The 14,114-nt window shown below is 42.6% G+C and overlaps 1 protein-coding gene across 4 annotated transcripts in view; it reads right to left on the bottom strand.

Moving 5' to 3' along the window:
• Positions 1–3,375: 3,375 nt before the first annotated feature.
• SLC38A6 (solute carrier family 38 member 6) overlaps positions 3,376–14,114 on the bottom strand; it is a 46,554-nt gene continuing 35,815 nt past the window's right edge. For 2 of the 4 annotated variants that reach the window (XM_065686830.1, XM_065686832.1), the window contains 4 exons: positions 13,114–13,238; positions 12,092–12,236; positions 11,878–11,972; positions 3,376–10,763 (listed from right to left, as the gene is read on the bottom strand). In XM_065686830.1, the coding sequence (XP_065542902.1) occupies positions 10,683–10,763; positions 11,878–11,972; positions 12,092–12,236; positions 13,114–13,238 (446 nt within the window). In that variant the 3' untranslated portion in view covers positions 3,376–10,682. The remainder of the gene's footprint in view (positions 10,764–11,877; positions 11,973–12,091; positions 12,237–13,113; positions 13,239–14,114) is intronic. The other 2 variants (XM_065686831.1, XM_065686834.1) reach the window with 2 other exon arrangements.

The raw sequence follows: 14,114 nt of genomic DNA, 5'->3' as shown, positions 1-14,114 counted from the left end.
CTCTCGTGAGACCTCACCTGGAGCATTGTGTGCAGTTCTGGTGTCCTCAACATAAAAAGGACATGGAACTGCTGGAACAAGTCCAGAGGAGGGCCATGAGGATGATCAGGGGACTGGAGCACCTCCTGTATGAAGACAGGCTGAGAAAGGTGGGGCTGTTCAGCCTGGAGAAGAGAAGGCTGCGTGGGGACCTCATAGCAGCCTTCCAGTACCTGAAGGGGGCCTATAAGGATGCTGGGGAGGGACTCTTCATCAGGGACTGTAGTGACAGGACAAGGGGTAACGGGTTCAAACTTTAACGGGGGAAGTTTAGATTGGATATAAGGAGGAAATTCTTCCCTGTTAGGGTGGTGAGACACTGGAATGGGTTGCCCAGGGAGGTTGTGAGTGCTCCATCCCTGGCAATGTTCAAGGCCAGGCTGGATGAAGCCTTGTGTGGGATAGTTTAGTATGAGGTGTCCCTGCCCACGGCAGGGGGGTTGGAACTAGATGATCTTGAGGTCTTTTCCAACCCGAACTATTCTATGATTCTATGATTCTATGGGCAACCAATTCCAGTGCCTCACCACCATAACAGGAAAGAATTTCCTCCTTATATCCAATCTAAACTTCCCCTGTTTAAGTTTTAACCCATTACCCCTTGTCCTGTCACTACAGTCCCTAATGAGAAGTCCCTCCCCAGCATCCCTATAGGTCCCCTTTCAGATACTGGAAGGCTGCTATGAGGTCTCCACGCAGCCTTCTCTTCTCCAGGCTGAACAGCCCCACCTTTCTCAGCCTGTCTTCATACGGGAGGTGCTCCAGTCCCCTGATCATCCTCGTGGCCCTCCTCTGGACTTGTTCCAACAGTTCCATGTCCTTTTTATGTTGAGGACACCAGAACTGCACACAATACTCCAGGTGAGATCTCACAAGAGCAGAGTAGAGGGGCAGGATCACCTCCTTCGACCTGCTGGTCACGCTCCTTTTGATGCAGCCCAGGATACGGTTGCTTTCTGGGCTGTGAGCACGCACTGAAGCTGGCTCATGTTCATTTTCTCATCAACCAACACCCCAAGTCCTTCTTCACAGGGCTGCTCTGAATCTTAACAGCAAGCTGTAGGGACTGGAGGGACAACAAAGAATTTTAATGGAAGGCAAATTAAGGACTTTATAAGTCTCTCCCAAGTTAACTGTTATGGCCAAGGCTGCTCTGGTATCCTTGTGCGCTAGGAAGATCCCTAAAGCAAACACCTTCAAAGGACCAATCCAACTCTCCCTGAAGTCAGGAGAGGCAAATCCTGCATGTCAAAGCCGGGGCTAAAACATGCACAAAATCCTCAGAATCGCCATTCAAGGGACTGGTTCCAGAGTCCCCCAAATCCCAGGTGCTGGAGCCTAACACTGAGCTATCAAAACCCAAACGTACACAGAGTTTCTTTATGCCTGGCAAAACGCTGTGCTTAGCATTGCATTTTTAGAAGACTCCATTTCTCAGCATTAATGTTCATTCAAAGCAAGAAATTCCACTCAGTCTCTCCTGGGACCCCTAAAGCCCTCGTGTTTGTATTCCACCCCTGCAGAGTGGTCAACGGGTAGTGGGGAAATGCTCAAGCCAAATATTTCCCCCACTGCAGCATGCTGGAGAATGTGCTGTGACACCTCCGCCCAAAGGGAAAGGCCTTGTTTAGACACGACATGGCAAACACAAAGCCCCTGCCCTGGTGGAACAGCTTCAGTGGCTGGAAGAAGGTCAGATAGTGACTTTCAGAATTTGGGGAAGGAGGGAAATCTGTCCATGGTTTCCATGTCATTCCAGCCTGAGGCTTTGCATCCCCTGAGAAAACGTCATTCCTTGGCTTCTGACCCACCAAACTGAACTGTCAGATTAAGGAATATCAAGACAGACGTCTTCAACTAACATTTGGCAGCCAGGCCAAGACAATGTCTCTCCACCATCATTCGAGTAATCTCCCCTTGGAAAAGCACCAGACAAACATTCCCATTGCTCAGATGGTTACAGAAGAAACAACCTGTAAACAGCAGCAGAAACTGTGCCAGCAAATACCAAAAGGAAAACTGTACCATTTCAACAGGCATTCTGGAGCTGGCTCTGATGAGCATCAAAAATGACCGTATCCACACAGCTCCCTGCCAGGGAGCATGACAGACCTCACGGAGCACACCTTGTTGTGCAATGCTGTCCCCTGAGACACAGACCTTTCTCCCTAATCCCATCTGGTGATCATGTTGTGCAAGAGGCCTGGTTGCCCTTGATGGTATCATTGCTTGTGTAACAGCTGAGGCTGCTCTTGCTCATCCCCACCTCAAACCCTTTCTGACCCTTGGGAAACGACATGCTGCAGTAACAGCCAGCAACCCCAGAGTGCCATGGGAATGACTCCCTTTGCCTTTCACCAGTCTCAGTGCCCACCAAATCCTAAGCAGCCACTTTCCTGTGACAGTTAGTGGATAACTACCAACTGATACAATGAAAGGGCTTTCAGCTCTTCACTCCACCTTTTCTTACTATTGTGCCTGGCAAGTCACAATCTGCAAGCTGGACCATGGTGTGCTGCATAGCTCCTGAGAAGAGCACACATCCAGGAGGAATAAAAGCACCAGTGCTCTGAAGAACTGGGTTTGAGCAATCCCAGGCACAGCTACAGGCTGGGCAGAGAAGAGATTCAGAGCAGCCCCGCGGAGAAGGACTTGGGGGTGCTGGTCGATGAGAAAATGAACATGAGCCGGCTTCAGTGTGCGCTCGCAGCCCAGAAAGCAAACTGTATCCTGGGCTGCATCAAAAGGAGCGTGACCAGCAGGTCAAAGGAGGTGATCCTGCCCCTCTACTCTGCTCTTGTGAGACCTCACTTGGAGTAACTCCCCTCTGGAGCCTGGGCAGGCGAAAGGACTATGGAAGTGCTGAGCCTCAGATGCTTTCTAGTGACCTTAGCTCTTGCTGTTTGAGCAAAGGCACCTCCAGACATACCTTCCGTCTACATCTCTGACCCACCACATGTTGACTTTGCATACAGCTCTCTGCACCCCTGAACTCCAGGCCATGAAGAACTTGGGTCAGCACCCAGTCAGTGAGCAGTAATGGAAATTCCTCTGCTTCCCTGCCCAAAGCTCAGGGTGAGGAGCCCTCCTACGACCATGCAATGACTGGCAATTAAAACAGAAGGTGAGTGTTATTTCGCAAGTTTACCCCAACGCCATACATGCACGGGTTAATAGGCAGCCCCCCTTGGCACAGACTCTGCATCTGCATCTGGTACCTACCAACATGAAGCTGACTCTGTTTCACTGCTCAGGCTCTTCAAAGCTTAGATCTGAAGGATCAAATACCGACTTGTGTATTTGGAGAAAGAAGTGAGCTGTAGACAACTAAAAGCATGCATCATTTCTCTCTTTAATAGGCATGGAAGTTGTTCATCAAAATCCCAAAGCAAAAATCTGAGCACACATCTCACGAGCTATCCCCAGTGCCAGACCTGTAAAGAACCATAAACACAAAGGCTACTTAAGCCCTTCCTCCAGGAGATCCACAGCCATGAGCTGTGAACCCAGCTGGGGAAATGCTGTGCTAAAGCCCTGCTTCCAGTGTGACGTACAAAATGAAACAGCAGAGCAGGTCTGGAGGAGGTAAAAAGAAAGCCTGAGATTTTCATGGCCCTCAACTACAGCCCTATGGGTTCTGTGCTGTCTTAACCACATCCCAAATCTCTTCTCCATCCCTGCGTGTAAATCCCATTATTGTGTGGAGCTACCGGGGAGGGTGCAGAGACCAGGATCCCAGGAACACTGTCCCACTCCAGTCAATGGAGCAGCAAGATCAGGCTCCTGCAAGGTAACAGCCCATAACAACACCCTCAGCTTCCAGGGCTCATTAACCCTCCTCTGGCCAGATCCTTGATTTGCTACATGGTGCATGGAGCAGTAACTTCCACCCTTGGTCCCCAGGAAAGTAGTTCTGCAACCCAGGCTGCTCAGCCACTGTGCCAACCACTCCCATTCATCCCATGTACCCAGTGCCTTCATTGCTCCACACCAGAGAACTGAAATGTCAGATGGTGAAGGCATTAATGGCAGCGCTGTAAATGCTCAACAACGCAAACCTTCCCAAAACGAACTGTCTTGACCTTCTCTGGGCTGACAATAAAAGCGTGACATCATGTGTAAACGAGCTTTAAATCTAAACCAGGTGCAGAGAGCTGCCTGGCTGCTGTAGAAACCACCACCACGCAAGCAGCAAGGCTGGAGGCAAGGGAAATGCCAAGCACGGGCAGGACCCACTCGGCAACAAGACCAGGTACGAGAAGCTGGTGCAGCACAAGATCAAATTCTGCATCGCACTTGGGGTTTGTGCTGTTTGGTGCCAGCTCCAGTCAGGACAAACACTCCTAAGGGAACGCAAATTTGCTGATATTCCTTTCCATGTGGGTGAGCATTCACACAGCTCTGGAATTGAGCCAGCAGCACAGTAATGAGGGTTTTGGGTTTTTTCCATTTTTTGCTTCTATTCCAGACTCCCCTAGACCTTTCAAAGCACTTGGAGCCACACTCACATCTATTAGAAAGCACCACGATCTATGGCCAAAAAGCAGGTCCCTGCTCCAGAGCCCTCCCAGGGCAGCCATTACCCTGCTTGCTACTTCTGCATACCAAAGCTATCTGCTTTCCCTGCTGACCCTGACCTGGCTGCATGAGGCTGCCCTTCTCAAAGGGTCTCCAGGAGTTTTTCATCCTGCTTGATGTGCCAGGCCAGCCAGGCACCCACCTCAAAGCAGCACCGTCCCGAGGCCACACACTGCACAGCCACAGCCTCCCACATCTCTTCTGCTGCCTTTTGTTTCATAGAGAGGGGCAGAACAGCACAGGACGGGCAGGCTTGCTGTCGATGAAACCAATACCTGAAAGGACAGCAAGTGCAGTTCTCAACGGAAAAAGTTATTTTCTGCATCCTTTTTTGGAGAGCAGACCTCGTAAAATCAAGCACTGAAAGAGACAGGTCCGGGAGAAGCAATCTGTAACGACTCCCCAGACCACATCTCACATCCATTTCAAGCTGGGTTCAGCAAGAACAGAGCAGGGGTCACACAACCACACTAATGAAGGAAAACACATGTAAGTGCACAACTATTCTACTGCCACCGAACTAGGTGTGATTTTTAGGAATGACACCCTTCGCTGTCAAAGCCATGCTACAGCCCGAGCTGGGGCTAGCAGCATGATCGCCACATGTCCAGAGCCAGCTGCAGAGTCAGCAGTCCCTTTTCTTTCACTGAGCAGGCACGTTACGCACAAAGCAAAGATGACAATCCCATGAATTACACAAGTACTGGTCTCTATTTTCTAGGGGTTTTGGATCATGCTCTAGCTGTTCCACAGCAAATCTGAAGGAAGGCAACCTCGAAAGAGGACATCTGTTGTACAACACACAGGTTTGACATGAGTTAAGCAACTTCTACATACATCGAGTTATTAATTTAATAATTCCAATTCCACATGAAGTGTAGTTGGATGATCACTACTGAAACACAAATTAAAGAACCACCACCATGAAACTGTAGAAATCAGGCAGCACTTTTGTAATACTGAAAATCTCTCCCACCAGCAGTCATTAGGAAGTAGCAGTAAACATATCCAGAGGCCTTTCAGTGTACAGAGCAACTGCAACTAACACTTTCAACATGTAAGTCAACTGTAAACCAACAATTTCAGGTAAAGTGTTAAATGAGTTTTAATCAAGAAAGGAGGTCCAATAAGCAATGATATTTCTATCCAGAACAACTGGACTTCTGCCTTCACTCATATATCAGGTGCAATGCTGAATGTGCATTGGCTGATGCTAACAAAAACGTTCCATATTCATCACAAGTAATCCTCAAAATTAATGTTAGGAATTTATTTTACATGAGACTTGCCACACTGGGTCAGGCAAAATACCCACCTAGGTCCATAACCCTGCTCCACTCCTGTCCAAGAGAGATGCCCACGGAGCCTTAGAATACACAAGCATGGATTGACAGCTCCCATGTGGCCACCACGGACTAAAGCTGTAGGAGCATGGACTTCCACATCCATACCAAAATTATATTTTGTGCAGCACAAGAAAGACAGTAATAAAGTTGAAGCCCATATTCTCTCTCACGCAAACAACGCACTTGTGAGCTGAGCTGCTCAAGGATTTCACATTTGCCCCAGCAGCTCCATCAGACAGATCCCACTGCATCATCATGGTTTCATCCTCATTAAGATTGCAAGGGTTGGAAATACAGCACCTTAAGTATATTACACAACATAAATGATTTAAGAACTCCAAATCAACAGAGTCTTCCCATGTTACAAAAGTTTAGCTATATCTCCATGTTTCAAATAGAAAAATTCTTACAAAAATAGCCAACTTGGGAACACTGAAAAGGTCTGCCCATGGCCAGCACTGGCCTTCAGTCATGAGCTGTGGTGGCACTAGGTGCAAGCTGAGCCTGCGGGACATGAATGGAGCAGTGCGGACTCACATGCTCACACCCAGGCTGCACTCCCAAGTGATAACTTGAACTGTTCAGCTAATGGCACATTCCTGCCCAGTGTCGATCAACTGGTGTTAATAAAAAACTGAAGGGGAAGGTGAGAGGAGGGACAGAGAGAGGATAGGACAGTTTCAGTGTCTCAATTTTCACTATACAGGGACACGCAAGAGAATTTTAAACATACTTATTGTCATGAAAAGTCATGTATTAAGATACAAACTGCTTAGAAACACGGAAATAAAGCATGAGCATCTGCCACAAAACAAAGAGGTGTAGAGTGCTTTTGTTTTGCAGTACTGGTTCCTACAATGCTGTTTACAAAAGCCACTCTCCACACCCAGCTTACCACAGTCCATCTGAAATTTGACCAGCCTTCAATAGGCCAGGAGTGAAATAGGAGAAAGGGAGAAAACAAACCAAAGGCAACCAATTCATTTCCCATCATTGTTCTTGGTCAGCTGGGGAAAGGCAACCTTTCCCAGTGAATTCAGAAGAACGGTGGGCCCCTTCATCCATTCCTGTCAAGTCTTCAGCAAAGAAGGTCAGAAAATGCTAACTATAGGTAACAAAGGAGAACCACTGAAATTTATAAATCTGGAAGTTCAGAAGGAAAAAAACCCCTGTGCACAAGAATAAATAAAAATCTGTTTATCAGCACTTGAGTGAGCACAGAGTTCCAGACTGGAAGCCTGTTTTGCTAAAAAAGAAAAATGCACACAAGTGCACAACTGTAGTGAAACCCTTATGCAGGCACAACAAACAGAACAATCTCCTGTGGGGTATGCGGAGGATAAACCCAAAGTCCTTCCTCTGCTTTTTCACTGTGGAAGGTACTTACATGTTTTTCTAAGTTTGGAAATATTTGTTCTTTTTCTTTCTGGCTCTCTCCCTCTCTCCATATTTTAAGTTATGTATCACAGAAACTTAAAAGTAGCTGTATTTCTAACACTTTTTCAGTTACATTCTGTAACCCCTGTGATGCTATCCTTTCGGCTTCGCAGCCAAAATGTAATAATGGAGCTCCAGTAGAGGTGTGAATTGCTTCCATTCATTCTCACCAAATATTAACTTCACACACTGGTATTCATCATTCTAAAGTCTACTTACTAGGACAATTAGGTAATAGCCAGGTTAGTTATGATAATACTCCGGGATTAAAAACAATGATGCCATGATTTCCGTAGCATTACAGGAATCAACTGTAAAATCAACACTATTTCAGATATTTTCTCTGTCACATTTTTTAAGACAATGCACTCAAAGCCAACTGCTTGTGTACAAACACAGCATCACAGTGTACAAACAGAGCATCACAGTGCACGGCGAGATTCACCTTTTTCAGGGGAAGGAAAGAGAAAAAACTTCGCAAAGCTTTGCCAATGTTCTGTGCCTTCACAGAAGTCTTGCTGGTTGGAATGTAAAATAAAGTGACTGCAGCAATGTCCTACAAGTTTTACTCAACAGTGTGCTACAAGAGCATATACTAAATGAGAAACAACTTCCATCAAATTTCTAATAAATATTCCTCCTAAATTCTAGTGTCTGGAAAGAAAACAGAACAAAACCCAGAACACCCTGCAGTTCATTCACATGAATGTGGGGTCTCCAGGTTTCCTAAAATGTTTTGGTTCAGTCAGACAGAAAATTACTTCCTCATGTACAGCTATCATCGCTTTCTCAAGGTACATTTTTATAAGGTATATATTAAGCTTTTGCACTACTGCCAAGAGATACTGAGTGACCAAATCCCTAAAGTGTTACGAAACCTGTGAAACACAGCTATTAGAGGGTAGGTGCAGGCAGAAAGGCAGCTACATCTGGTTATCAAGAGTTAAACAACCTGGGAGAGCTGCAAGAGTGAAGGCAAGATGGGGAGGAAGCCTCAACCATTAATATTTCCACAATGCTGAGAAGATCTGCTCAATCTCTTGATCAAAAGAAGCAAGAAACCTCTCCAGTTAGAGGCACTCCTTATGTGCACACACACACTTCAACCTCCTGAAGCAAAACTGCTGGACAAAGCATGATGTTTTGTGCTACCCAATGGCTGCTGCTGCTGAAAAAAGGTAATCCCAGTCCTAGCGCCCTCCTCTCACTTTTCTTGTCCCCTGAGTGAGCTCACTCGGTTCATTTTTTTGGCAAGTAACATGTCACATCTTATGCTCATGCTGGTTTTCTGTAAGTAAAATACACTTGTCAAAAGCCACTGCCAGTGCCACAGTAGTTGTGAACTTCTGGCCAAGACTGGACATGCTGTTACTGGTACTGACAAACTATTAGATGGTTCATCTTGTGTCACGGAACATCTACTAGATAAAAGTAACTGCAGTCTTGCCTTTGGGACCCTACCAAAATGTTAGCTCCCCAGCCTCACCACAAGTCAAAATGTCTATTTCTATATTAAAATCCTGATATTCCCAAAGCAAAAATGATTCCTGAAGCAGTACCGAGCTGCACCACCTGGGTGCCTTCAGGCCATTTATCAAAACCAAGGAGTATCTTATAAATCCCTAGAGAACTGAGTGACCTGTTGGCATGACAAATCCTAGTCTGTCATCTCAGGAATAGACAAGGCAATTCCAACTCTGCTATTTGCTGTTCCTCCCTATTAGTCAAGTCAGGATCAAGCACATTCAATTTTATTCATATTAACAGAACTGTCTCAGCAGAACTTTCTGGCAGCAGTTAAATAATTTGCTAACTCTCTACCTTATGGGCAGAAAAACTTATTTAAATGTCATTTACTAGCTGCCTTCATATTGCATAGATGCATTACTTCACTATGATTCACTTGTGTCTTATTCCACTTCTCAGATGTGAAAGTGCTAAAATAAATTGAAAGAATGATTGCATCTGGAAATACTGAAGGATCTTTCCCACTCTCTCAATCTTACCATTTGAGGCTGATTTCTTAACTTTACACACACCCTTTCTGTGGAGGCTTAGCTTCTTCCTTAGTGCACAAACTCTTTTGAGACTGGGCTATTTTAAAGTTATCAGATCCCATCTGATAGAAACAAATTTTAAAAACCTTACCATGCTATCAGCTACTGCTTTACTACTTTTCTACTAGTATGAGAAACTTTCATGGTGGGTCCTCAGTACCATGTTTAACAGAACCTGGCTGGGTGTTGAAAACTGCATTCACATTTCATTTATGCAAGGAAAATATAAAAGAATACATGGAAGTTTATAGAGATCCAAGGTAAAATTAGGGTTCCATAAACATAAGATTTCCTGTCTTCAACAGAGGCAGAATTTCACATTTCAAACCCAAACCTTCTGACATACAACAGTACATAAAATATAGAAACACTATTTCAAATATGAAACACTTGTAAAAACAGAAATAAGAAAAACAAAAGAAGTCTTTCACTGGGAGAAATACTGAGGTGAACTGAATAATATAAAAAAATAGATACTAGCTGAAAAATGTCTATTATTAACAGCAAAATAGAAATACTTCCCAATACTACTAAAAGCTGTTATGCTAGATGGGCAAAGCCTTCTGTTTTAAAAATTACTTCAGTATGATTCTAGTACATGGAAGTATAAAAACTGTTTCAAAAAACAATGAACAAATATTGCCATGATGTGTCCACTAAACTGGGCTAAGGCAGTTGGTTTCTGGATCCATGTTAGGATAAATTAGGGTAAATATCTGGAATCAGGAAGTTCTTAATATGAACTGGCTGAAATTTTGGAAATTATTCAAGCAATAGAAATCTTTCACTGTCTAGGATAATGTGCGTATTATCCTAAATGCACACATCAAGACATGCACATCATGGCTGATGTAGCATATCTACATAGCAGATCTATCCAACTCATTGTCTTTGAAATAGAAGTTAGTTCAAGATTCTGCCTTTGTCCACCATGTGCACTGAACCATTTTTGCATTGCAGAAATTCAAGAGACCTTTTTACCCATCATGATTCCATAATTAAAAACTATTATTTTAGAATGGCAAAGACTAATTGTCCAGTAAGCAAACAGAGTGACTCAAGATTAAGGGAACATCACTAATGCAGTGAAAAAACAGCATTATTTCTTCCACAGATAGCTTTGGTCAGTGTTTCCCTGAGGATATCCAGCATTCATCTTGGTAGTTTTGACATGTCTCTGGTTCTTGTCCTTCTGAAGCTCAGTTTAGACACCAACAACAGTCTGTTATTGGTCAGTCCAATTGACAATTATTAGAACTAAACTGAGAAGGCCAACACAAATGCCAAAAACAACCAATGCGCATGCCTGTCAAGAAAGAAAAGCAAAAAATTAATTTTTTACATTATTTCTAAGGATCAGAATTAATGATGAAAAAATCCTGTAAGAACAGGTTTAAGTAGCGTCTTCTAAAATAATCTTTAATATTTTACTCAGTCTTCAAACACAAGGTATCTGTTTAGGGAAAAACTAAACTAAGCCTGCTCTGGGATAGTTTCATTGGGAACTCTGAGAGCTGTTAGTCTGCCTGCTCACACTGTCTGCAGATACAACTCAATAAATTAAGAAACTGAATTTGTATTTGACTCAAAATTAAAGTTACAATGCACTCTTTATATTTTTTTAATAGCTAGAGGATAATAAAACTACAGCTCAAGAGACGGCTGCTTGCTGATTTATAACAAGGCCCCAGAACTGTTGGAACTAGTCAAGACTTTAGTCCAAGAGCATCGTTATTAGACACTTTTTCAGACTCCTTATTTTGTCAGCACAAGAGCAGCCCTGTGAATTATAAGAATGGCTGAAGGACTTATGCCTAAAAAGCTTGTCAGCATTTTAGCCACTGTAATGAAGTTGCTTTGCTGAGCAGTGGTTAAAATGAAGACAGTTACAGTGCAAAAAACAGGCTGCTGCACAAATTTCAGCTGGAGTTTAACTTACTACACCAAAAGAGAAACCATAAAGAGAAGGAAAAAAAAAAGGGGGGAGAGGGAGGGGAAAAAATGAAAGGGATGGGTGGGGAAGATGTTTCCGAGAAGGCTTACATAAAAACCAAGCATAAACACCATTTCACCTAAATGCAGTTTGGCTTTGTCCCAGCTGCTCAGACAACATCAGAGTAATGCATAAAAACTGAAGAGAAATTGGATTAAAAGTCAACATCTGAAAACTATATGGAAAAGCATGTATTCAGCTCAGGAGTCCAGCATATGGATGAACTACTAGTCAAAACTCTCTTGTGGAGGAGGAGTTTCAGAAAGAATAGAACTATCACGAGGAACAGAGCAAAATGTTCTCACTGCAATTCACAAAATCTGTGAGCAAGAACTTTGCCCCTTCGATTACGTGCTCTACAGCATATTGAGATGAATAGAAAATGAGACCATTTGAATATAATTAGCACACATTAGAAAAAGCATACCCCAAGTTTCTGTCGTGATAAAAGGTCCTCTCTGCTAAGTTTAAGATAAAATAGTCCAGGATAAACAAAAAGCAAACATGTTGATGTGGTTGAACCTTTAAAAAACAGAAAGTAAGTTTTTACTTAGAGCAAGATTAAAGTATATTAACATCATTTTAATGAATTTTCTGAAGAAAAATTAAACAAAAAAACCCCAACAACCACAACAACTTACCAACTACTCCAAATACATTTTTAATGTCTGGCACGTACATCGCAAACAACACAACAATTGTATTCAGTGTTAAAGTGACAAGGATATGGCAAATCCATGACACAGGAAGATGAGAGAAAAATACCATCAATACAGCTTTTCTTGCCTACATGATATGAAGAGAAATATTGCATGGGTAAATACATAGATACACTTTATTTAATATTATCTCAATTTCATAAACTTAGGACTGACATCATTCAAGAGGTGAAAAAATATTTAAAAATATCAAAACGCAAAAAATTCAGTAACAGTTAAATGTTTTGCCTTTCTGTAGCACACAGTTTACTTAGTATTAAAGCAGTATTTATCACATAGCCATCAGTCTTAAGGAATAACTCCTTTTTTGCAGGGACTAAAAGACGTCTGGGAGATAATGCCTTGTCTCTTTAAGCATGCTTGGTAGCAAATGTCAGCATGTTGCCAAGCTTCCATACTCTACTTCCAGACACGTAGTTTTGTTTGCATGCATTTTTTCAGTCCTAACAATGAATTTTCAGTTCAATCATGGTACTGATGATCTAAAGTAGGGTTTTTTTGTAAAACAGGTCAATATGTGTTTCTAATTTTCAATTGAGTTTTCAAATATAAGAGTGTTTGTGTGCGGGTGCGTGTATGTAGAAAGGAAAAACCAAGTCAGCAAAACTCAATTTAAGAAGGGGTAAGGAAAACAAACAAAAAAAAAAAAAAATCAAGGCAAAAAATCAAACTAAATAAACTTTAGAAGTTCTGGATTCTCTAAATTAAAAACAAAGCTGTGGCCTAGTTTTAATCTGAAATCTGTCTCAAGAGCACAAATTAGCTTAGTGGTTAGTTGTTATTTTTGAGCTTTCATGGAACATATGCAAATATGTGGTCTTTGATCAATCACCTGACAAGTGAATACGATACACAAGACTAGATGTGACTGAAATATTGCAGTCTGCAAAGCATTAGCATTACCATTGCTTACTGCCAGCTTCAAAATGTTGAGGAGTACTTACTGGGAAATGGATTAGAGGGACTGTCAAAAGCACAGCAAACAGGATGGCTACCTTAACAGTCATGATGACAGTATCATGAGGCAGGTACCTGCTGTAACCCTGCAGCAATTCAGAGTCCACTTTGTCTGAAAACAAGAACAAAAAAATAATTACTTTGTTAATCGTTTGAGAACTAAGATAATTAACAATGCATATTAAGCTTCCATTCAAACTGATCAATTTGCTTGTGACTAATGTGGAGTAGTTGCACATGCTTTAGTACTACTGACACACGAGGACATGCAGCCTCCAGAAAACTGACAAAACTTCAGGAGGCAAGTCACTGGAGAGCCTCTGCTGAAGCCAAAGCTACAAGATACAAATATGAAGGAGAAAGCATCCAAAAGAAACATGTAGTGACATCAGGCCAAGGATACAGTTAAAACTTATCCTCAAAAACTGTGCTCAAGTCTTCAAAAACAGGGCAGCTGAGGCTCCCAGTGACATACTTTGGTGGTGGTCTCAGCAGTCCTGTGGTAACGATTGGACTTGATTATCTTACAGGTCTTTTCCAACCTAGTTGATTCTATGATTGTTCTATGTGTCTGAAACATTAAACACCAGATTCTTGGGGTTGAACTAGAAAGCCAGAAGCAAATTAATTTTGCTAAGCTGCATTTCCTTCCTCCCCACCCTCCCTCCCCCTGAAACATTAGGTGATGTACAAGGTAGAATTTCATGGTTTGAAAAAGCTGCAATTCTAATTTAAAGGAAGAAGGGAATGTTCAAAACTATGCTAGTGTAACTGCTTTTGTATTATGTATATATAATATATATATTATATATATAATAATATATGTATTATTTATGTATTGCTGGATGACACAGAATAATAACTAGCATCAGTTACACTTGTGACAGATATTTCTCCACCACCACCCACAAAAAATCCCACCAAACAAACCCAAACAATCTTTACCTTTGAGTTTGCCACTTTAAGGTGAAAATTTGAAGTTAACAGC

The sequence above is a fragment of the Lathamus discolor genome, chromosome 6 (genome assembly GCF_037157495.1).
Source record: "Lathamus discolor isolate bLatDis1 chromosome 6, bLatDis1.hap1, whole genome shotgun sequence".
Lineage (NCBI taxonomy): Eukaryota > Metazoa > Chordata > Aves > Psittaciformes > Psittacidae > Lathamus > Lathamus discolor.
Note: the sequence above shows the minus strand (reverse complement) of the source record. Positions and strands in the feature narration are given on the sequence as shown.